General features: G+C 38.2%; 1 protein-coding gene across 9 annotated transcripts in view; it reads left to right on the forward strand.

Annotated features, from left to right (window-relative positions):
• The first annotated feature begins 778 nt into the window (after positions 1 to 778).
• The window catches only part of FBXO4 (F-box protein 4), a 362,228-nt gene continuing 339,319 nt past the window's right edge, over positions 779 to 23,687 (forward strand). For 6 of the 9 annotated variants that reach the window (XM_054555520.2, XM_054555524.2, XM_054555523.2 and 3 more), the window contains exons 1-5: positions 779 to 1,078; positions 2,600 to 2,835; positions 5,287 to 5,507; positions 9,593 to 9,668; positions 9,780 to 9,955. In XM_054555520.2, coding sequence (XP_054411495.1) covers positions 887 to 1,078; positions 2,600 to 2,835; positions 5,287 to 5,507; positions 9,593 to 9,668; positions 9,780 to 9,955 — 901 coding nt within the window. In that variant the 5' untranslated portion in view covers positions 779 to 886. Of the gene's footprint in view, positions 1,079 to 2,599; positions 2,836 to 5,286; positions 5,508 to 9,592; positions 9,669 to 9,779; positions 9,956 to 15,084; positions 15,261 to 16,828; positions 17,208 to 23,687 lie in introns of those variants that run through there. The other 3 variants (XM_002815526.6, XM_054555519.2, XM_054555525.2) reach the window with 3 other exon arrangements.

The following is a 23,687-nucleotide window of genomic DNA, read 5'->3' on the forward strand; positions in this document are numbered from 1 at the left end:
AGAGCCTTACAGAACCTTAGTTATGAGGCTTTCTTGGATTCTGTTGACATTTAGATCCTCAGAGATTTACTTTTTGAATGTATACATACCCAGTTCTATGTAACAGATTAACTTGTAATACGTTCTCTTAAAGCACTTTTAAAGTAAGCCCAAAGTAAGTAGAATGGGCATCTGTTTTGAGAATTAAAAAACTCACTAGTGGGATTTCAACACCACCACATCTGGGTTCTTCTAGCCGTTTTTTGCCGCCCTTTTATGAGATACATAGGTTAAGCAAATTTTAAATGTGCTTATATTTTTGCATAGTGGGTCCAGACTTCTCATTTTGGCAAAAGGTTCTTTATAATTGGCCCGCTGACTGCCTCTCTAGTCTGTTTTTGCTGAGACTCAAGAAAATAAATGGTAACTTGGTGATTGAGGAAACCACACACACAAAAAACACCCCACACGTAGTATGGTAGTGCTGAAAAGGAAGCAAGTGGTTATTAAGCCCAAGATAGTGGCAGAGGGCTATCGAACAAGCGGAGTCGCCTAGGACCAGGCATAGTGGAAATGATGCCGGAGAGAACATCTTGAATGAAGTCAGGAAGTCAGCGGGCCAGAGGTTGCACAGGGGTTCTGCGGTTGGCGTGGCTGAGGTTGAGACCACAAGTTACTGAGGAAAATTGTTGACAGGAGCTTCGTACTCGGCTCACAACCACGCACAGTGAGCTTCCTCCCAGTACCGCCCCCCACGGCCCCTGGGCCTAACCCTGCCCTGGAGGCGGACTCGCGGGAGAGGCGGGAGGCTGAACGCCCGAAGGCGCCCCCGGCTGGCGCGGAGCTGCGCAGGAGGCTGACGCGCTGGCGTGGCTCTGAGACGCGTCACCCGCGCTGCGGGCAAGCCATGGCGGGAAGCGAGCCGCGTAGCGGAACTAGCTCGCCGCCGCCGCCGCCCTTCAGCGACTGGGGCCGCCTGGAGGCGGCCATCCTCAGCGGCTGGAAGACCTTCTGGCAGTCAGTGAGCAAGGAGAGGGTGGCGCGTACGACCTTGCGGGAGGAGGTGGATGAGGCGGCCAGCACCCTGACGCGGCTGCCGGTGAGCGTCGGCCGCAGGCCGCGGTGGACAGTGGGGCCGGCCCGGGCCGGAGGGACCTCCCCTGGAGCCCCCCGGGGCCTGGGGAACTCCCGCGCCCCGGCCTGGGTCTGGCTTCGTCCATGCAGCCATTCCTGGCAGTGTAGTCACCGAGAAGCTACAGTTGACCAGAAGCGTCTTGGCGTGGACCCTAGTGCTCCGCAGGGCGCCCAAACATCTCAGGGAAGCACCTTCACGGGGCCCCTGGGGACCCTCCCTATCGCCCTCAGGTTTTCCACCCCCCAAAACAGGCACATGTGACTAGGACACCCTGAATGTCCGGTTACGGAAATGAGACCATTCCCAACTTGCTGATTAGCTTGGGAAAGCATTCCAGCGTCCGTGTTCCCAGCGTCTTTGATTCCGGATCATTGTACCAAAACACCTGGAGGGCCAAGGTTTTTACCCTCTCAAGAGGACATTGTGCCTGTGGCTGTTATTGTATATTTGAAGAAACAAAACTGCCCCTCAGTTGAAAATAAATGACTTCAGTTACAAGTGCCTCAAGTTACATCAAGGTCACGAGAATTATACACATAATTTATTGTTAAACTTTGGGGTAGATAGGTAAATGAAGAGAACAAAAATTATTGAAAATTATTACGATTCTTTGTCTCATTTGGACTATTGACCCCTCCCTCCAATGTGTATATCAACGTGAAAACTGCAGGTTTAGAATGCCTCCAAGTTTCTCCTCCTTGCATAGGTTTTTCATAACATTTTAATAGATTCTGTGGAGGAACTAAGATGACAAATTTACGGCCGGGCGCGGTGGCTCACGCCTGTAATCCCAGCACTTTGGGAGACCGAGGTGGGCGGATCACGAGGACAGGAGATCAAGACCATCCTGGCTAACACAGTGAAACCCCGTCTCTACTAAAAATATAAAAAATTAGCCGGGCTTGGTGGCAGGCGCCTGTAGTCCCAGCTACTTGGGAGGCTGACACAGGAGAATGGCGTGAACCTGGGAGACAGAGCTTGCAGTGAGCCGAGATCTTGCCACTGCACTCCAGCCTGGGCGACAGAGCGAGACTGTGTCTCAAAAAAAAAAAAAAAAAGACAAATGTACACTCTTTAATTTGGTCTGATGATAAAATCAGATAAAGGTTGATATAGGTTTTATTTTGAAGAACAAATTATTTCCTTAACTAATTTATGTAACTAACTGGTATATCCAAATATCTCTGAGGAAAAATTAAAGGAACTGGTGATTTTGCTGGAAAAACAGCAAGACAGTGGTTGCTTTTTCAGGAATGTTTCAGTGTTTCAGAAATTAAATGTTTAACAACTACGAAACTAAAATGTTCAGTTATGATCCTTTGCTGATGGCAGGAAAATAATAGATTTAATTATTAATGGTAGATTTAATTATTAAAAATACTAGTCAGTTGACCTTTTGTTATTTATTTGTTGATTGTGTGATTTATCACCCAAAAACTATTTTCTTCATTCCTTTTTCATACCTGCTGCTTTCTTCTGTTTCAGATTGATGTACAGCTATATATTTTGTCCTTTCTTTCACCTCATGATCTGTGTCAGTTGGGAAGTACAAATCATTATTGGAATGAAACTGTAAGAGATCCAATTCTGTGGAGATACTTTCTGTTGAGGGATCTTCCTTCTTGGTCTTCTGTTGACTGGAAGTCTCTTCCAGATCTAGAAATCTTAAAAAAGCCTATATCTGAGGTCACTGATGGTGCATTTTTTGACTACATGGCAGTGTAAGTATCTAGTTTTATGAATTAAAAAGAAGATATTAAATTTTATTCTATTACTAGTCAATATCCAAGTTAGTCCTGACCCCACTACTGATTTGTTGCGTGGATTTGGGGTCTAATTGTTCTCTTGTCAAAACTGGGAGTTAAATGACTTCCTTCATAGGACCCTTTCAGCTTTAGTATTTTATTATTTCCCTGTGGTGCCTAACCAGTATTTGAATAATTATAAGTAGTATAGATGGCAAGAAGTAAAAGACTTCTTAAAATTCTCATGATCTTTAGAACAATTGTCATTTTGTTAAATAAGTAAATACTTTTCCGTATTCAGAAAAAGGATGATCAGAGACCCCTGTTGTTTGTCAGGGAAGAAGAAAACCATTCGAAAGGCTCTGAGAAATAAGATTATATTAGCACCCAAAGCACTGACATTTTTTAATATCTTGTAGGTAAGATAATTAATGTTACTGAGCAACTGCAGTGTACTGGATTCTACGAGGGATGCTTTATGTATGTTTTACTCATTTAATCCTCATGCAACAAGAAGGTGTTATCTTTGTATCCCAGATGCGGAATTAAGGTTCATGGAGGTTATGTGATTTGCCTAAAGTCATATAGCTTGTAAGGGACTATTCAGACTGGAACCCCATTATGCTACCTCAAAGATATATAATGACATTGGATCTGGATATAGCCTGTTTTTCTGAGAAACTCAAATTTAACGCATTATTTTAAAAATTTCAAAATATTTATTCTTTAAAAATTGTTGTGCTTGACTCAGTAGCAAAATACAGATTTTTTTTTCAAATTTTGAGTTATTCAGAGCCTTTCCTTATTCTAATACAGATGCCATTATGTCAAGTGTTGTGAGACTGTTTGATTCAAAGGTGTGTTGTCTGTTATAGATAATCTCAGCAAGTACTGCTGTATCTCACTTGCTAGGCAATACATGTACAATAGCTAACCATTGCATCAAGTGTATATGAGGCTGTGGAATTAGATTTTGCCCAAGGAATAGTAATAATAGTAACTTCCATTTATGGTAATATAAATTACTTATCATTTTTACAACCCTGAGTTATTTCTTTCTTTCTTTTTTTTTTTTTTTTGAGACGGAGTCTCACTCTGTCACCCAGGCTGGAGTGCAGTGGAGCGATCTCGGCTCACTGCAAGCTCCGCCTCCTGGGTTCACGCCATTCTCCTGCCTTAGCCTTCCGAGTAGCTGGGACTATGAGCGCCGGCCACCATGCCCGGCTAATTTTTTGTGTTTTTAGTAGAGACGGGGTTTGACCGTGTTAGCCAGGACGGTCTTGATCTCCTGACCTCGTGATCAGCCCACCTCGGCCTCCCAAAGTGCTGGGATTACAGGCGTGAGCCACTGCGCCCGGCCAACCCTGAGTTATTTCTGTTGCTCAAATAATACAGATGAAGAAACTGAAATTCAGACTGTAAGTGGCTCATATAAGTAAAAGTGGTGAGGCTTGGTCAGGTCTATCTAGCTTCAAAGTTGTTTTTTGTTTGTTTTTTCCCCTTCATGAGTTACAAGGTTTCTAATAAAAGGATTTTGTTAGGTTAGTGATTTTGTTAACCAGCTTGACTTATTTGAAGGACTTTAGGTTTTATTTTGATTTGGGCAACTTTTAGTTTTTGATAAAATGCATAATTGGTACTTTAGAGATTTATAGCTATTGCAGGAAATGGAATTGTTTTACGTCATTCTTAGTTTGCTAGGTTTGCTGCAAGGATCATTTGGGCCTCCCTCATTTAACTCTTACTAAACTGTTATATTTGAGGCTATTAATAGAAGTACCCAAGACATTTGAAATTTGGTTATATTGGCAGTGTTAGCAATTTTTTTGGTTTGTTTGTTTTTTACCTCTAGGGATATTGTGCTAACTATCTGTGTGTAGCTTATCTTTAGTGCTGAGTTTCTCAATCTTGGCACTATTGACATTTTGAGACAAATAATTCTTTGTTCTGGGGCCTGCCCTATGCATTGTAGGATTAATGTTTAGCAGCATCCTTGGCCTCTGCTCACTCCTTCTCCCCTCCCCAGTTGTGACAATAAACATGTTGTTCAGACATTGCCAAATGTTCCAGGGGGGCAGGAATAAACCTCCTCGGGTTGAGAACCTTTATGTAGTAAAATTTCACCATTCAAATGTTCCATGAGAGAATCTAAATTAAAGATTAGAAAGTAAGTAACCACTTCATGGGGGAAGAGTTCCTTAGCTTCTGGACCACTCCCACCCCCATGGCACCTTGTGCTTTTCCCTGTCAGAGCACTCCACATACATATTATAAAGGTGTCTGTCTATTGTCCTCCTGGAGGATTGGGACTATATAATCATTGTATCCCTTGTGTCTAGCAAGTACTCAATAAATTATATATTTTTGAATGAATAACTGGCTAAGTGTTTTCTGTGTTGATGTTCTAATTGTGACAATTTTTTACAGCTATAGAATGTGCTGTCCATATACAAGAAGAGCTTCAAAATCCAGCCGTCCTATGTATGGAGCTGTCACTTCTTTTTTACACTCCCTGATCATTCAGAATGAACCACGATTTGCTATGTTTGGACCAGGTTTGGAAGAATTGAATACCTCTTTGGTGTTGAGCTTGATGTCTTCAGAGGAACTTTGCCCAACAGCTGGTTTGCCTCAGAGGCAGATTGATGGTAATTTTCATGTTAATCTACAGTTAATTCAAACACTTTGAGTTTGACATTCTTGTTAAAAAGAAAGAAATTCATTTTAAATTAATTATTTGCTATAACAAAATACAGTACTTTGGTTGTTGGGAGTCCTACCAGGTTCCACTGAACTGACAGAATTAATTTACTTACTATAAGAAAGCTTCCTCTTAATTCCTCAAATTTGTACAATCCAGCCTTTAAGATTATGTGAAAATAAATTATTTGTTGTCAAGATGTTGCATTTGTACAGTGGGATATCATATTTATCATGTTTGAAAAAGCAGAAAAAATTGAGCTTCTGTGTGGAGAGTATTTTGATATGTATTAGAATTCAAAAGAGTTAAATCATCACCTTCCCCTCTTTCTATTAAAAAAAAAACAATGCATAAATATTTGGCAAGGCAGGATAAATAGTAAATATAAGTAATAATAAAATTTAGCCTTTGCTTTACTTATTTATTGAGAGCCAGCCCCTATTAGTGAGATGATAGGGATGCAGAGATTTAGAACAATGTCTCTGTCTGCCTTCAAGATAGGTGTAGGTGAAGACATAGACAAGTGTACAGATAACTAGAATATGATGTATTTAGTTCCTGGGTAGAAAGGTGAGGGTCAAAGAACGCTCCATATTGATGATGTCTTATATGAGTCACTAGGGTGAGTAGTTGTAGGCCATCACAAAAAGACAGTAAAGGTGTTCCAGGCAGCGAGAACTACATTTCTTTTTTCTTTTTCTTTCTTTCTTTCTTTTTTTTTGAGATTGAGTCTCGCTCAGTCACCCAGGCTGGAGTGCAGTGGCGCGATCTCGGCTCACTGCCAGCTCCGCCTCCCGGGTTCACGCCATTCTCCCGAGTAGCTGGGACTACAGGCACCCACCACTATGCCTGGCTAATTTTTTTGGTATTTTTAGTAGAGACGGGGTTTCACCGTGTTAGCCAGGATGGTCTCGATCTCCTGACCTCGTGATCTGCCCGTCTCAGCCTCCCAAAGTGCTGGGATTACAGGTGTGAGCCACCGCTTCCGGCGGAGAACTACATTTCGAAAAGCACAAAGCTCTGGATGTAGAGGACACATTTGAAGTATCACTGTGTATCTAGAAAGAGCGGAGCTATGTGAAAAGACACATATGTACCATGCTTAAGCATTTGGGAGCTGCTGGAGGATTTTAAGTAGAGGATTGGGATGATCAAGGTTGCATGTTAGAAAGATTACTCAGGCTCTTGAGTGAAGAATTGATTAGAAGGGGCTAAAGATATGGAGCCCCATGAAGAAGCCACTGTAATGTTATGATTAAAATATGAAGAGGATCTGAACTCTAAGTCACTGTTAGTGAAGACGAGAGAAGAGAATGAATAGTAAGGATATAAAATTGACAGAATAAATGTTTTAGCAGTAATAAGGATGGCTCCAGGTTTCTGACTTGAGTTTTGTGTTGGATGATAGAGGATTCACTAGGGTAATAAATCACTGGAGAAGTAAAAAATTTGGAAGGGGCAGGTAACAGTACGATCTGTATAGGGAGAATGGCAGCTATTCTTTGGAATATGTTGACTTTGATAACTCCATGGAAGATCCAAGTAGAGATACCTACTATAAGCAAATCTGCTAGAATGGAAGCTCCATGAAGGTAAGAATCTTGTCCACTTTATTTTTAGCTATATCTGTGGTGCCAGGCATATAACAGGCACTCTCTGTATATTTGGTGAATGAGGGAATGACTTTATGGATTACTCTATGCATCCAGCTCTCAAGAGCAAGATCTGGGCTAGAAAATCGAGATTTGGGAGTCATATGGAGTCCATATGGACTTGGAAGTTTTTGAGGATGGAGAGGAATATTGGAGACAGGTGCTGAAATGTTCAGTTTATGTTTGGGGGAAGTGACTATTAAATGGAGATTCATAAGTAATAACGACAAAGAAGGAAAGAATGCTACAGCTGAATGATGTGTTTCTCAAGTAGAAGGATTTTTTTCAGAGGGTTGGTGAGTAATGGTTTAGATATGGCATTGGGAGTTAAGAGAACACGAATCCCACCTCTTTACCTTGAGTTTTGAGAAAATAAGCATCTTTGCTACTTGGGAGTTCACTGCAGGAGAAACCTCACCTAGGGGTAGGCCAATTTCAAGTACGGCTATTAGGTCAAAGGAACACCTAAAGAAGAGGTTGAGGAAATGGGGAAGTTTGATGGTTATAAAATGTCAATTCCATTTTCCAGAGAGCAGCTGAAGTGATTGTTTTAAAATTCCAATTTATGCCTCACACTCAGCAAGATGAGAGAATATGGGGTTACATAATTGGCAAAGAAGGGCAGAACAGTATGGCGACTATATTGGCCTGAAGTTAGACGTATTGCGAGGATAATCTCTGGGAGTGCAGGTGATGAAAACAAAGATCAGAAACATGGTAGTTTGATTCTGTGGTCTCTGTGAAACATGCACCAGACCTGGTGGCTGGAGGACTAGGATCACGTGGCCTGGCATGGTTGCAGTCCTAGTACTTAAGAGCCCTGTATGTGTGTTGCCTAGAATGATGACATGAGATGGTATGGCATAGCTTATTTAAACAAATAAATTAGTTATAATGCAGGAATTAAGAGTATGAAAGGCTGGAGTTCTCTCTAATGAGGTTAGTAGGGGCCAGATATTATGGTTTTATTTCTTCATCTGAAGGGCAATGGCTTTGTAGAGAAGACACTTAATTAGATACCATTATTAAAAAATTATTCCAACTGATGTCAGAGGAAAGGATAATAGGAGGCAAGAAGATATAGGAGACTGGTTAGAAGTGATTGCAGAGGCCCGGGTGAGTGATGATGACAATGTGAACTAAAGTGTGGTCATGGGGATGCAGAGAACTGAACAGATCTAGAAGAACATTTATATAACAGGATGAAGCAGAGCCATGGAAGCCCAGAAGGGTCTTTTGAGGAGGCAAAAGCAGAACCAGCCACTTAGTGTTAACACAGCCCAAGAAGGGAAGAGGTTAAGAAAGAAGGACAAATAACAGTGACTAATGATTCAGATACAAAGCAGTAAGAAGCTAATATTTAGCACTTGTGGTTTACTAGTCACCCTACTAGGAGTTTTACATATATGATCTCATTTAATCTTCCCATTAAACCTAAGAAGAATGTATTAGTTCAACTTCTTTTTGGTGTCAAACTGAAGGATACAAATACATGGCTATAAGTGAGAAATTCAGAATTATAATCCAACTCTGTCAAATTCTAAATTTCAGTATCTTCAGTATTTTCTCAATTTACCAATGTTCTGTTGGCAACTCCTCATTAATTTATTATTATTTTTTGAGACAAGGTCTCTGTTACCCAGGCTGGAGTACAGTGGCATGATCATGGCTCACTGCAGCCTTGAACTCCCTGGCTCAAGTGATCCTCCTTGAGTACCTGGAGGTACTCAAGTACCTGGGAAACAGGCATGGGCCTCCCAAGTACCTGGGAAACTCAGGTACCTGGGAAACAGGCATGGGCCGCCATGCCTGGCTAATTGTTTTGTATTTTTTGTAGAGATGAGGTTCTCACTATGTTGTCTAGGTTGGTCTTGAACTCTTAGCCTCAAGTGATTCTTCCACCTCAGCCTCCCAAATTGTTGGGTTACAGATGTGAGCCACTGTGCCTGGCCCCCCATCAATTTAAAAACAGCTTTTCAGAGGGGGAGAAAGACACTTAATTGAATGTATACATTGATTATTAGACTAATGAGAAACAAAAATGTGAAAATGAGTCTTAGTCTTGAGGATAAATAGTAGTAGCTGTGATTATGCAGCTGCTACTGATAAGATGATAAAGCTGATGATAGTGATGATGATATAAGGACTGTTATAAGCCTTGCAGTTTTTTTCTTTCTCTGTATTTTTATTGCCATGTGAATGAAAGTTACATATGGTATCCTTTCTTCAATGTATACATTTTATTTTATTTCAACTCTATGTATAAGTTGTTATAGAATTTTTTTCTTTGCTCTTTTTGCCTTCACTGGGTAATTTTCAATGTGATCTTTTGCTATTTTTATTAATGATTTGTTTTGGTAACTGTGATTTTCTTTCTTAGGTATTGGATCAGGAGTCAATTTTCAGTTGAACAACCAACATAAATTCAACATTCTAATCTTATATTCAACTACCAGGTAAGGCTACGTACTTGGTGGCTTAACTGAAACATCAGAACTAAAACATGTCAGGTGAGTGGAGCCTGTTTAGTGTCTTTTTATATTCTATCTTTACAATTTTTTTTCTAGAAAGGAAAGAGATAGAGCAAGGGAAGAGCATACAAGTGCAGTTAACAAGATGTTCAGTCGACAGAATGAAGGTGATGATCAACAAGGAAGCCGGTACAGTGTGATTCCACAGATTCAAAAAGTGTGTGAAGTTGTAGATGGGTTCATCTATGTTGCAAATGCTGAAGCTCATAAAAGTAAGTACTCATATGTACATTTTTAAGCACATTGTACTTTTCAAAGCAAATGGAAAATACCTTTTTAGACTTTACTGTGGCTTCTTAAGAATATGATGGCTTATTTTATCAATGTGATTTTCTGACCCTTACTATTAATAGTGTGTTCTCACACTGTGGTGTGTATTAGGATCACCTGGGGAGCTTGTTAAACATGTTAACAAGCTGATTCCTACTCTGGTGGATTTTATTCCTAAATTTGGGTTGTGTGAATCAGATTTGGGCATCTGTTTTTTCCAATCACCCAGGGAATTCTGATGCATTCCAAAGTTTGGTACTAGAGCTATACAATATTTTTTTGCTTTATGCGTCCGCATTTTTTTGATACTGACATTTTGTCTGCTTCTGGTTTTATTCAAATAATTTATGCAAATAACTATGAAAAATTTTACCTTTGTTTTATCCAAATAGTAGAGAGAAGTGATGGTAGGGTGTTAAGTAGATTAGTTGAGAACACTATTCATATATTCTGAATAATTGCCATTCAGAATGCTATTTTTGTGTGAAATCAAAATATCATTGGGCCATGAGCTAGTATTATAATATCTTTCCCAAATCCTTTGTGAACAAGGTAGAATATAGATACATAATATATTGTATATATATTATAGTTCTCTAATACACTGGTTTGAATTTCTATTGAATTATTTTCCCTGTGATCTGTTAGGCATGAAAGCAGTTGCAATTACTTTCTGTTATTACAGGGCTATCTATAAAAAGAAAACTTAGAAGCAAAATAAAAGATAAATTCATTTAACAAATAGTTTTTTAATTCCTACAGGCATGTTGCAGTTACAATTGGGAACTAAAACAGATGTAGCCCCTACTTTTATCTAGTTTTCCAATCTGCTCCTATAAAACAAGCACACAAAAAATAAATTAAAAAAATTACAAGACACAAAGGGACTATACTCACTTATCAGCTTTTTCCCACTGGCCTCTACTAGGTGCTCATGTAAAAGGTTAGTGGTAGGGCAGGAGACCTATGAGTGCCCTCCTTGGTGGTACAGGCATGCATGTGATGACCAGCTGGTGCTTGAAGACAGGTATATCCTCCTGCTTTCTATATCCTTTTCTCAATGAAGCCAAAGCTGTTTTCCACAGACAAAAGTTGACTGCTGCTGTCTCAAGGGAGATAGAAACAAAAGCTGTCTTAGGGGAGGAGCAGGAATTCCACGTGTACCAAGGATCTTGTACTGATACAAATTAAATGTTTGCTGACTCTGGAGTAGAGGCAGGAAATTTGCAGTGGAGACCTTTCTACCAATACAGGGCAGAATTCAGCAGTCATGCTGGAACACTGAGAAAGCCCGCAGCACTGAGGCTCTGGTGCACAGGGCCTACCTAAGGCCTGAGGCTGGGATAAGAAAACTGAGAAGTCTCCATGTCCCTACCAATTAAGGAGCAGCAGCAGACTACTGCAGGGATGGGGGAAGGGTGTGGAGAGGCTCTCCTTGCCTCTTCCCCATAACCCCCATGGCACAGTTAAAAAGATAGGCTGAAAGCTGAGAACAAGTAGAAACTCTGAGAAAGAAACTCTGGTACTCCAGTGCTCTTACTGAGAACAAGATAGGCAGCAGCATGCTGCTGGAAGAATTTAAAGTCTGTGTGTTACAAAGTTAACTATAGCAATAAAAGCCAAATCCAGCTCAACTATAGACTAGTTTGATTCAGCCTACTGCATTAATACCCTAACCAAAGTATGATGCCTGTTTTTAGGAGTAAATCCTTTTTACCTTAAGTCTTTACTGCTCTTCTACATAAAACACTTAACATTAAATCTAAAAATTATGAGACACTCACATAATCAAAATGAAATGATCCATTGTCATGAGATAAGGCAGTCAGCTGAACTGGACCAGAGATGGTCAGCATGTTGGTATTCTCAGAAAGGGACATTCAAATAACTGATTAAGATATCTAGGTCAGGTGCAGTGGCTCTGGGAGGCCAAGGCAGGCCGATTGCTTGAGCCCAGGAGTTCGAGACCAGCCTGGGCAACATGGCGAAATATCGCCTCTACCAAGAATACAAAAAATTAGCCAGGCATGGTGGCACGTGCCTGTAGTCCCAACTACTTGGGAGGCTGAGGCGGGAGAATCGCTTGAGCCTGGGAGGCAGAGGTTACGTGAGCTGAAATCACACCACTGCACTCCAGCCTGGGTGACAGAGTGAGACCCCGTCCCCCACCCACAAAAAAATGAGAGATTGAGAGAGACCTAGTGGAAAAGGTGGACAATATGTGTGAACAGATAGATTTTTCAGCAGAGAAAAGGAAGCTGTTTTGAAAAAGTAAAACAAGAATGCTAGATATGAAAATATGACAACAGATGAATAGTTCCTTCAGTGGGCATATTAGCAAAGGAAAGAATCATTGAAAGTGAAGATAAGTTATTCAGAATTATCCAAATTAAAACACAAAGAGAAAAAAAAGTAAGAGCAAGGAACAGAGTGAGAGTTGGGGGAATCTATCCAGTGATCTAACTCAGGGGTCAGGAAACTTTCTTAAAGGGAACAAATAGTAAATATTGTAGGCTTATGAACCATACAGTTTTTTTTTTTTTACAATCACTTAGCTCTGCTATTACAGTACAAAAGCAGCAGAGACAATACGTAAATGAATGGACAGACTGTTTTCCAATAAAAATTTATTTAGAAAAATTGACCCACAGAATGTAGTAGGCTGACCCCTGATATAACTTATCTCTAATTGGAGTCCCAAAACATGAAGGGAGAGAGAAAAGGGGAAAATGAATTTTTGAACAGATAATGGCCAGAATTATCTCAAAATTATGGAAAGACAACAAACCACAGATTGAAGATGCTCAGAGAATGCCAAGCATAAATACAAAGAAAAATACATCTAGGCACATCATAGTCAAACTGATAAAAATCAGAGATAAAGAGAACATCTTTAAGGCAGCCAGAAAAAATGAAAACATACATATAGAAGGCCAAGATAATAGTGATGGCAAATTTCCTGTCAGAATTGCTGCAGGATAGAAACCAATAAAGAGAAATCTTTATAGTACTGCAAGGGGGAAAAAACATACTATATCTAGCAAAAATATTTTTTTGAAAATAAAGGCAATGTTAAGACTTTTTCGGACAAACAAAAGTTCAGTGTCTTAGTTCATTTGTGCCACTATAACGGAATACCCCAGACCTGTATATCAGTGCATTTCTGTTTTTAGATTATGGAGACATCTGAATGGTACTGTGATTTTTTTCCCTCTGGCTTCACCTAAATTCCTATTCTCCCAAGACTACTTAGTCTAATTTTATTACAGATCAATAAATGAATTTTTAAAGAACAGAAATTTATTTCTCACAGTTTTGGACACTAGGGAGTCCAAGATTAAGGCACCAGCATCTGGTGTCTGGTGAGTGCCTTTCTTGCTGATTTCTTACTTGGCAGAATGCAGAAAGGGAAGCGGGAGACAAACATTGCATTCTGACATGACAGAAGAGGGAAAGACAGGGCTGCAAGCCATTTTTAATGGCAATATTAATCTACTCATAAGAGTAAAGCCCTTATGACCTAAACAACTCCCAAAGACACCCCTTCCCCCAACACTATTGCATTGGGGTTTAAATGTCCAACCCATGAATTTTGAGAAACACATTTGAGCATAGCACTGAGAAAATTGATTGTTAACAGATCTTCACTATAAGAAATCTTAAAAGAAGCTCTTTAGGCAGAAGACTATGATAACAGATGGAAATTTGCATCTACCTAAAAAGATGAAGACTCCTGGGATGGAAGCAATGGAGCTATATATAAAAGGTTTTTTTCTAATTTTAATTAAAAAAAACTAATAGTGTATTATACATGTATGACATTTTAAAGAAAAATATGTGATAATAGAACACATCATGGAAGAGAGAACATTTAAGTATATTATAAGTTTCTTCTATATGTGAAATGGCATAATATTTAAAGGTAGACTTATAAATTAAAAATGTGTATTATATATACTTGAACAACTACTAAAAAATGTATAATGAAGTTGTAACTAAGCCAGTAGTGGATATAAAATGGAACCATTAAAAAACTCAGTCCAAAAGAAGGAAGGCAAAGAGAGAAGAAGGAACAAAGAACAGATGGACAAGTCAAAGTCTAAGATGTATAGGATACATTTAAATGCACCTTGTTGATAAGTACATTAAATGTTTATTAATTTTCAATTTCTATTAACAAATTACCTCAAATTTAATAGTTTAAAACAACTGTTTTTTTAGCTCACAGTTCTCTATGTCAGAAGTCTGGGCATGGTAGTACTGAGTTCTCTGGATAGGGCCTCTTGGGCTGAAATTTGTGTATCATATGGTTGCATCCTTTTCTGGAGGCTCTGGGAAAGAATTTGCTTCTGAGATCATTCAAGTTATTAGCTGAATTCAGTTCCTTATTTTTGTAGTACTGACCTTCCTGTTTTCTTGCTAGCTGTCAGCTGGGAGCCTGTTATCAGCTTCTAGAGGTCACTTATATTCCTTCCCATGTGACTCCCTCCATCTTCCAATCCAGCAATGGAGAATCTCCCCTGCATTGAATCTTTCAACAAGAAGAGCCGCTTTTAAGGGCTCACCTGATTAGGTCAGGCTCAAGGAGGATTACCTGTATTTCTTAAAGTCAACTGTGTCTTAAAGCCTAATCATGGGAGTGATGCCCCATCTTATTTGTAGGTTCTTCAGACACTAAAGGGGAAAGGGATTATGCAAGGGTTTGGAACATTGAGATTATCTTAAAATTCTGCCTACCACAAAATGCAGATGGTCCAAACATCCAATAGAAGGTTGAGATTGTTGGTATTCATAAAAAAAGCTAAACTCTACTATATGCCTACATTTTGAAAGTAAGCCCTTTGAATGAAAGGGTAGTGACATCTACAGAATTTGTGAAAGGAGCTACCTGTATCAAGCATTTTTGCTTTTAGACTATGGAGACATCTGAAGAGTACTGTGATTTTTTTCCCTCAATTTATGTTTGGATCCTGGTAAATTTTTGTTCCCTTGCTTTGTTAGTTTTTAATTTTATTATTTTCAAAACTATTAAAAGTAATGCAAATTAAGGGTTTTGACTTACATTCCTTAGGACATGAATGGCAAGATGAATTTTCTCATATTATGGCAATGACAGATCCAGCCTTTGGGTCTTCGGGAAGACCATTGTTGGTTTTATCTTGTATTTCTCAAGGGGATGTAAAAAGAATGCCCTGTTTTTATTTGGCTCATGAGCTGCATCTGAATCTTCTAAATCACCCATGGCTGGTAAGATCATTTATACTCTAGTGACAGAAATTTTATTTTGCACTCTATTTTCTATTTGATTTTATTTTTTAAATTCATCTTCTTTAATGAAATGGCATTCTAAAGTCAATTTTAATAGCTTAATCTATGGAAGCTATTTGATTGGTGATAATAAATGTTAGGTGATCAATTGTTTCTTACTTGCCTCTTCTCTCATACAGTGAGATAACAATTGGGGATTTTTTTTTCTTTTTTCTTTTTTTGTTGAGACAGGGTCTCACTTTGTCGCTCAGGCTGGAGTGCAGTGGCACGATCACAGCTTGCTGCAACCTCAACCTCTCCAGCTCAGGTGATCCCTCCACCTCAGCCTCCCAGGTACCTGGGACTACAGGTGTGTGCCAGCACACCCAGATAATTTTTTGTATTTTTTGTAGAGATGGGGTTTCTCCATGTTGCCCAGGCTGATCTCAAACTCCTAGGCTCAAGCCATCTGCCTGCCTCGGCCTCCCAAAGTGCTGGGATTACAGGTGTCAGCCATTGTGCCCAGCCAGGTTGTTTTTTTTAGATGCCACTATTATGTTTTTTATAACATCAATGTATTGTGCTTTATGGATCATCAAAGGTATATGTTCCATCTTATAGTTTATTGCTTTCTAAAATATATTTTATTTAGTTTTTTGTGACAGGGTCTCGCTCTCACCCAGGCTGGAGTGCAGTGGTGCAATTTTCGCTCACTCCAACCTCTGCCTCCTGGGTTCCAGTGATTCTCGTGCCTCAGCCTCCCAAGTAGCTGGGATTACAGGCATGTGCCACCACACCTGGCTAATTTTTGTATTTTTAGTAGAGACAGGGTTTCGCCATGTTGGCCAGGCTGGTCCTGGATTCCTGGCTTCAAGTGATCCACCCGCCTTGGCTTCCCAAAGTGCTGGGATTACAGGCATGAGCCACCGTGCCCAGCCCTAAAATACATTTTAATTATGGCATTCTTTCTTCAAACAAAACCTGACATGATAACCCCTGAGTAAAACAGATAAAGAAAAATTAAAGTTGGAAACCTTTTGCGGAAAAAGTAAGAGGATTTTCTTTGTTCGCCTTCCATCTCTTCCCTGGAGCTCCAAAGACTCTTTGGAGTGAAGTTTGAAAACTACTAATAAAGTTTCCCCTTCTGAATGGTGGCAATTTTAGCTTTACCGTTAGGAGGAGTGGCTGTCTTCAAGACACATTTTTGCAACATGATGTCACACATATGACTAACTGGGTCACTAAAAAATGTTTTAGTTTTCAAAGTGGATCCTTTGGAGGAATTTTTTCCCCTCATACATGGAAGCAAGTCATGGAAATGGTAGTTCTTTCCATTTCCAAAGCTGAATTCCAAGGCAAATAAGCTTTATATTGGTAACAGTTACAAGAGAAATGATCATATTTTTATCTAAGTGCTCTACAAAACAAAACTTGAGCAACTTATCCAAAGTTTATTGGGATTTTTAAAAGTTCTATTCTCTTTTTAGTGTCTAGAAAAATGTCCCTCCTACTCATAAGATTTTGGACTTAGTTTCTTACTAACAACATTCTCTCTTATGTATTCCGAGGTCCAGGATACAGAGGCTGAAACTCTGACTGGTTTTTTGAATGGCATTGAGTGGATTCTTGAAGAAGTGGAATCTAAGCATTCAAGATGATTCTCTTTTCAGATCTTGGGAACTGAAACCATTTGAAATTTATTACTAAGGTCATGATGTGAATATTTGCTCGGTCAGCCCACCTTGTCCTGCCTTTTTGCAGATGAGCTTTAATTTGGACAGCTATAACTGCTGTGTTTTTTATATTATTTTTACTCTTTACCATAAATCAATTACAAGAAAAGAGTTTCAGTCCTAGTATTTAGCCCCAAAATGAACCTTTAAACATTTTTTTGGTAATTTTTATATTTTCTGTCTTTTAAAAAATATTAAATTCTGGAAAAAACAAGTTCGTGCCTCTCATTCCCTGAGTTTCTATTCTTTTGGGTAGAAAGATTGCCTTAGTGAGAAATAGCAAATTTGCTAAACTTTCCACTCAGTCTTTTCAAGGGTTCATAAGTGGTTATCAGAAAAGAAATTTTTATCTATTCTTAATAAATACACTGCTTAAAGACTGAAAAATGTACTGGAATTTCATTTAATATTATGGCCATACAATCCCTCTTTTATTATGAAACAGTAGAAAGCAAGCTTATATCATATTTAATACTGCTTCAGTGAAAAATAACTTTTCCTGATAGTTCTTAGTATTTTCAGATAACTTTGCAAGCTCGTAAGATACTAAAGCCAAATTCTATTCCATACTCAGAGTGAAAACTTCCCAGAGACTTGTATGCATCATATTACTTCCTTCCACAGATGGCTTATACTCGGCAGAAGAAATACCCTAATATCTCACTGGAACTCAGCAATTTTAAGATTATAGTAAAAGCCATAAATATCTATATATAGTTTATATAAGTTCCATATTTAAATGTATTTCTGTTTTGGACAGAAATTTTGTAACATATATTATACATGTAATTGTACTTAATGTCTTTTAGGTCAATGCTATTACTGTTTTAACCTTTTTGTTGAGGGGGCAGAATTTTGCCTAATGGACTATTGGGTTTAGGAGACCTTTGAGAAAGACCTATGAACATATGGTTTCACATATGTCAGAATGTTTACTTAGATATTTGTAGTTTTACTATGGTGAGGCATTATTAATATTTCTAATAATTAATAATCCAGAGTTATGATAGAAGAGTGGTTTAATTATTAAGTACCACATGGAAGCAGAAGAATGCTTTTTATATCAGCTATCTTTTTTTAAAATGGCATTTCAGTTCTATAATTTAGATATTATATCTGATGAATGGAGAAAATGAAATAGTGTAGTATCAAATTCTAGGTCACTCACCAGATTTAAACTAGCACCTTATGCTCTTTTTTTCTTATAGCACACTCCAGTATTTAGATTTTTGTTAAAGCAAGATACATTTATTTTTCTAGTTTTTAGTTTAATTTTCCACAGAGTTCCAATCAAATCTTTTTTTCCTCCTCTATAAATTTGTCTCTCTTATATTAACTCATTTTTATATGGTCTTTTCCTAGTCCTAATTATCTTTGGATAGAACTTGCTGCATGTCTTGGGGTTCTCCCCACTCTATTTGCAGCATGAGATATAATTTATTATATTTGATCCTTGATGATTTTGACAAGTACATGAGCATTTGCATTTTAGGTGTTTTTCTCCATATAATTATGGTTAACACAGGAGATTTTTAAAATTACTAATTATGAGGATACTGTAAAATTTACAAAATCTTCAAATATCAGAGCTAAGACTAAATGCTAGCCTTTATGACAGCTGTGTCAGGCAATTTGTAAATGTGTATAATACTTTGTATACATAAACTTTAAATCTTAGAAAAACCTTATAAAGCCACTAGTATTATCCTCATTTTTTAGGAGACCCAGAGAAAAGAATTCTATTATAATTCAAGTCCATATCATGGTATAGGTAGCAAAGAAGACATTAGACATGGAGTCCGAAAATCCTCTTATCCAAGTTAAAAAGAGCTACAAGCTATTTTGATGTTTAATTAAAAAATCAATTTCCTGGACTCTACTATGGTTCACTAAATTCTCATCAGTGCTATATTAGCATTATCCAGGGATGAAGCAAACCAAAATTGTTATGCATGCAACCTCTGGAGTTGAGAATGACCTAACGCAAATTTCCACTCTGCCAATTTTTATTGACATGGCCACAAGTAAGTCCCTTAAATTCTGAATCTCAGTTTTCTCATGTACAAAATGAGAACAATAATACCTACCTTGGACATAAGTTTTGCTTTATCAAAAACTGATGTAAGCATCTGAACAAGTACTTCTCTGTGGGAAGGCCTCAACTTTAGTACTAACGTTCTAAGAGTTTTTATGGGTTTTTCAATGTCACTCTCTGAAATGATTATCCTGACATAAAACAACTATTTTATAGGTATGTTTAGATGGTCATATAAAAAGTGTCAGTGTTTAATCATATAAACTCTATCACCACTATTGAAAATTACTTGAAAATTGTGCCTCAGTTTGTGAACTGCATGTGCATATTAATAACTGTTAATGGACTGAATTTTGTTTCCCCAAATTCATATGTTGCAGTCCTAACTCCCAGTACACCTCACAATGTGACTGTATTTGGAGACAGGGCCTTCAAAGAGAATTAAGGTTAAATGAGGTCATATAGGTCGCCCTAATCCAATAGAAGAGGAAGAGACACAAGGGATGTTTATAGACAGACAAAAGACCACATGAGGACATAGTGAGAAGGTGGCCATCTACAAGCCAAGGAGAAAAGCCTCAGGAGAAACCAAACCGTTGACACTTTCACCTTAAACTTCTAGAGTCCAGAATTGTGAGAAAATAAATTTCTGTTGTTTAAGACACTCAGTCTATGGTATTTTATCATGGCAGCCCAAGCACACTAAAATGGTAACCCAATGCTATTTTACACTAAAATGGTAACCGAATGCTATTTTGTAACGATCTCAGGCTGTCATTTTGTAGAAATCAAATGGAAGTTCTTATTTAACATATTGAAGCATCCAGTTCTAAAACTGCCATTAAAATAAGCATATACTAAAAGAATATTTGTTTTACTTATACCTAGAGAAAGTAAAATTCTCCATATTGTCAAAATAATTTTTCTAAATCATGACATATGTGTAGTTCCTCTGTTGAGAAATGTTCAATTGTTCACTATTACCTCTAGGATAAGGCCTAAAATTTCTAGCCTGATAGCACTATAGAAGAGAGAAACTTTCTCAGCCCGTTTGTTATTTTTAGTGACACAGGAAAACCTAGTGTTTGTGAAATTATGATTCTTTACCATCATGATGAACTACAATATCAAACATTACTCATAAATTATTCCTAAATAAGTCAGATAAAAAATGAGGCTACATAAATGTTAGAAGTCTTTTCCTTTTACCAAATATTCCATATTTAGCAGTCATAGGAAATGTGAAAATAATAAAGTTCAATTTTTAGTGCATGCCCACTATATATATGCCAGGTCTTGTGCAGTTTCAGGATAACTGAAAGAAATAACAGCAATTTAGAGCCATTAGCACAAATTGCTTCTTCAGCAATTTGCTCTTTTAGCTAAGGTTAAGACTGTACTCATGCAGTATTTTGCAGTGGTACATAAGTTGATAACTTAAAATGTAGTCCACAACCAAGCAGATACTTCACTTGACAGGAAACGAAAGAAGCAAGGGTCTTAACTCCAATCAGCAAAGTTTCTATCTGAAACATTTAAAATGATAGCAGAAGTGATGAGAGTCTGGGGGAGATCTAAGCTTTCTAGGAAGGACTTGACAATTTGTGTCAAGAGCCTTAGAGCTATTAAATGTTCTAGCCTAATAATTTTATTTCTAAGATCTTATCTTCAGGAAACTGTCATTAACATGCACAAAGCTACAGCTAAAAAGATAGTCAATGAAGCACAATTTCTAATTTATGGTAGCAACATTTTTTTTTAAAAAGTGTAATGGACCAATCTGATTAAGAAACTTTCAATACAACTATGTAAAGGAATACTATGTGAGCTTTATGAAAGTGACTGTTTATTCTATTTTGTTCCTTGCTTAGTATATATCATTAAGAACAGTGGTTGGAACACAGTAGATGCTTGGTAAATATTTTTAGAATGAATAATGAATAAATGGCTAAATGTGGACATTAAAAATAATGCTTTTAAATACTTAAATACATAAAATATTCACAATCTATTTTTGTAGGGAGACCCCCTGAAACTATTGCTATGGGATAAAGATGAAATGCTCGTGATTATTGTAAATACAAAATTGCATGCAGGGTTCGGTAAAGACAATGCCAGGTTGGACTGCCAGAATGAGACAACAGCACGTGATGTGCTTCCCCCTGCAGAGAGCCTATGAATGGACGTGCAGTCAGGGAGGTTTCACATCACCAAGATTCCTATCCCAGAAAAGCCGATGTTCATAGCTCTGGGAATGGAATGCGACCCTTGTGGAGAGCCTATAAACGGATGTGTGGGGGACGCCTGTCCATATGGATAAGATAGGGCTATAAACACCCTCATCTTGCCACGGCTCTTCTAGGTCTCTTTAGGGTTAAGGCATACTCCCTTCTGAGAATTTCTGGTCTAACCAGTTGTCTAGCTTCACGTCCTGTTTCTATGGATTGTTTGTAACCAGCTTTTGCTGCAACTGTTACTGCTGATTAATATCTTGCTAATCATAGGTTATGGAAAGACTGTGTTTCTATTTTAAGGCTCTGTTAGAAATTACTGATGCACACACTATATTGTAAATTCTTATCCCTGTATACTGTACTTCTGCATACAGATGTTATGTTAAAGAATTACTTCATCCCCATGTGACCATCTCACCTCATAATCAAATGACCTTAAATCCCTCACTAACCTACCCCCACCCTCACTAAACTTAATAATAAATGCTGGCATATCTAGTGCATTGTTGGCACCATGGGACCAAAAGGCGGTGACACCCCTGGACCCAGCTTTCACTATCTCGTGTGTGTCTATTATTTCCCGACCTGCTGATCTGCCTGGGAACAAAGAGAGAGCCCTGTTGCATTGCAGGCTGCTGGCCAGATCTCGCAATATATTTTTAAGTAAAAAGCAGATTATAGAATTGTGTTTATAATGTGGCCACTGTCATGTCTATTCACCTGTTATTGTGTTCTCCAGATAAAAGGGCATAAATCACAGTTGAAAAATGCATTTGCCTGTTGAGAATCAACATATTAAAACTTTTGTAGCTGGTGGAATAATATGCATCAGCAGAAATCCTTCAAATATGTCAATAGAAAAAGTAGGGCACTCTGCTTGCTGAAAAGCACTTGCCTTGAGTAATTTTCCATTGCAGAAACGATCTATCTCATGACTTTTCAAGACTCCTAGTCAATTAGAAACAAGTAAGCAAGCTAAAACACTTTTACATGCAAAGTAATATCTAAAAATACTCCCCTTGGATCAACTACCATTATGACAAATAACTTCACATAGTTTTTGACTAGCTTTCTTTTACCAAAAAAACAAAAACAAGAAGTCAAGCCTTCCCCCAAACATCCCCACCATGAATTTCTATCCATAGCATTAAAATTCAAAAATATTTGTTTTGATCAGAAGGTTCAATAGAAGACCCCGCACTGTCTCTTCTGCTTTCTTCATTTACTGTCAAACACTGAAGTGCAATGGTACAAAAGCATATGGCTTCTTCAAGATTTCAGATATAGCCACAATGCACCCATAATTTCAATCCCTAAATACTTGGAATCAAAAGTTAATAGACATCATTGCTCACAAGTTTCCAAATAAAGGACCATTTTTACTCTGATTTCATCAGGAGACCTTGGATTCACTGCCTAAGCTAATATTATTGTATTGAATAAATACGTGATACATAATATATTCCAACAGAACATAAAGAGCCCTAGAAAAAAATTGAAATCTTATTGTATAAGACAAGGGATATTTCCTCCTTAGAGACAATAACAAATGAGACTAGGGCAGATGAAAGTACCTGGAATATTTGAGGTACAAAGGAAATGAAAAAAGATCATGATGTATGTTCTTAACTACTTTCATCAGTTAAGAGATAAAATCACCTACCTGTCAAAGATGAGGAGGCAGGATTGGGTTTAGGCTGACAGAGGAAGGATTAAAATGAGGCATAGAACAGCTGTTGTGAGAAATATACCAGTATCCAAAGGAGATGAATAGATTGTTAAGTAGGAATGAAGAACCATTTTAATTTGAATAGCAGGAAGCTGAGCAGGTTAGCATGGTTTAGAAATGTCTCAACTAATATTCAGGAGTCCAGAAGTGGAAGCCAAGAGTGTATTTTGTGGAAGTTAATCAGGCTTAAGCTTTCACAAGAGGAGTCCAGAGGATTGTCAAGGAGGGAAAGACTGGGGAGTAGTGGGAAAATACCATCAGCCTAGTATAGGCTAGAAGTATATTCAAGCATTAATGGGAGGAGGCAGGAAATTGGGAGAACATGGATAGTAACTAAGGTGCCACTTCTGTAAGATAAAATTAGAGAGGTACTCATATGTAGGTTGTGTTCAAAGTGAGAAAGTTTATAGTTTAAGGTATTGGAGGATGAGAGTTTTGAGTGATGATAGTTTCTACAGTGTAACCATGGGAGGCTGACATCGATATGACCAGTGCTTTCCTTGAGGCTCAAGAAGTAGGGATCAGATATCACAAGGGACCCTAACATAAGTGTTGACTCACCCAAGATGGTGATGGGGCAGAGAGAGGCGAGCTACTCAATTAAGTTGGTGTTATTCAATAGAACTCTCTACAGCAATAAAAAAGTTCTGTAGCTGCAATGTCCGATCTGATTAGTCTCTAGCTATTAAGATTTTA

The sequence above is a fragment of the Pongo abelii genome, chromosome 4 (genome assembly GCF_028885655.2).
Source record: "Pongo abelii isolate AG06213 chromosome 4, NHGRI_mPonAbe1-v2.0_pri, whole genome shotgun sequence".
NCBI classification, from domain to species: Eukaryota; Metazoa; Chordata; class Mammalia; order Primates; family Hominidae; genus Pongo; species Pongo abelii.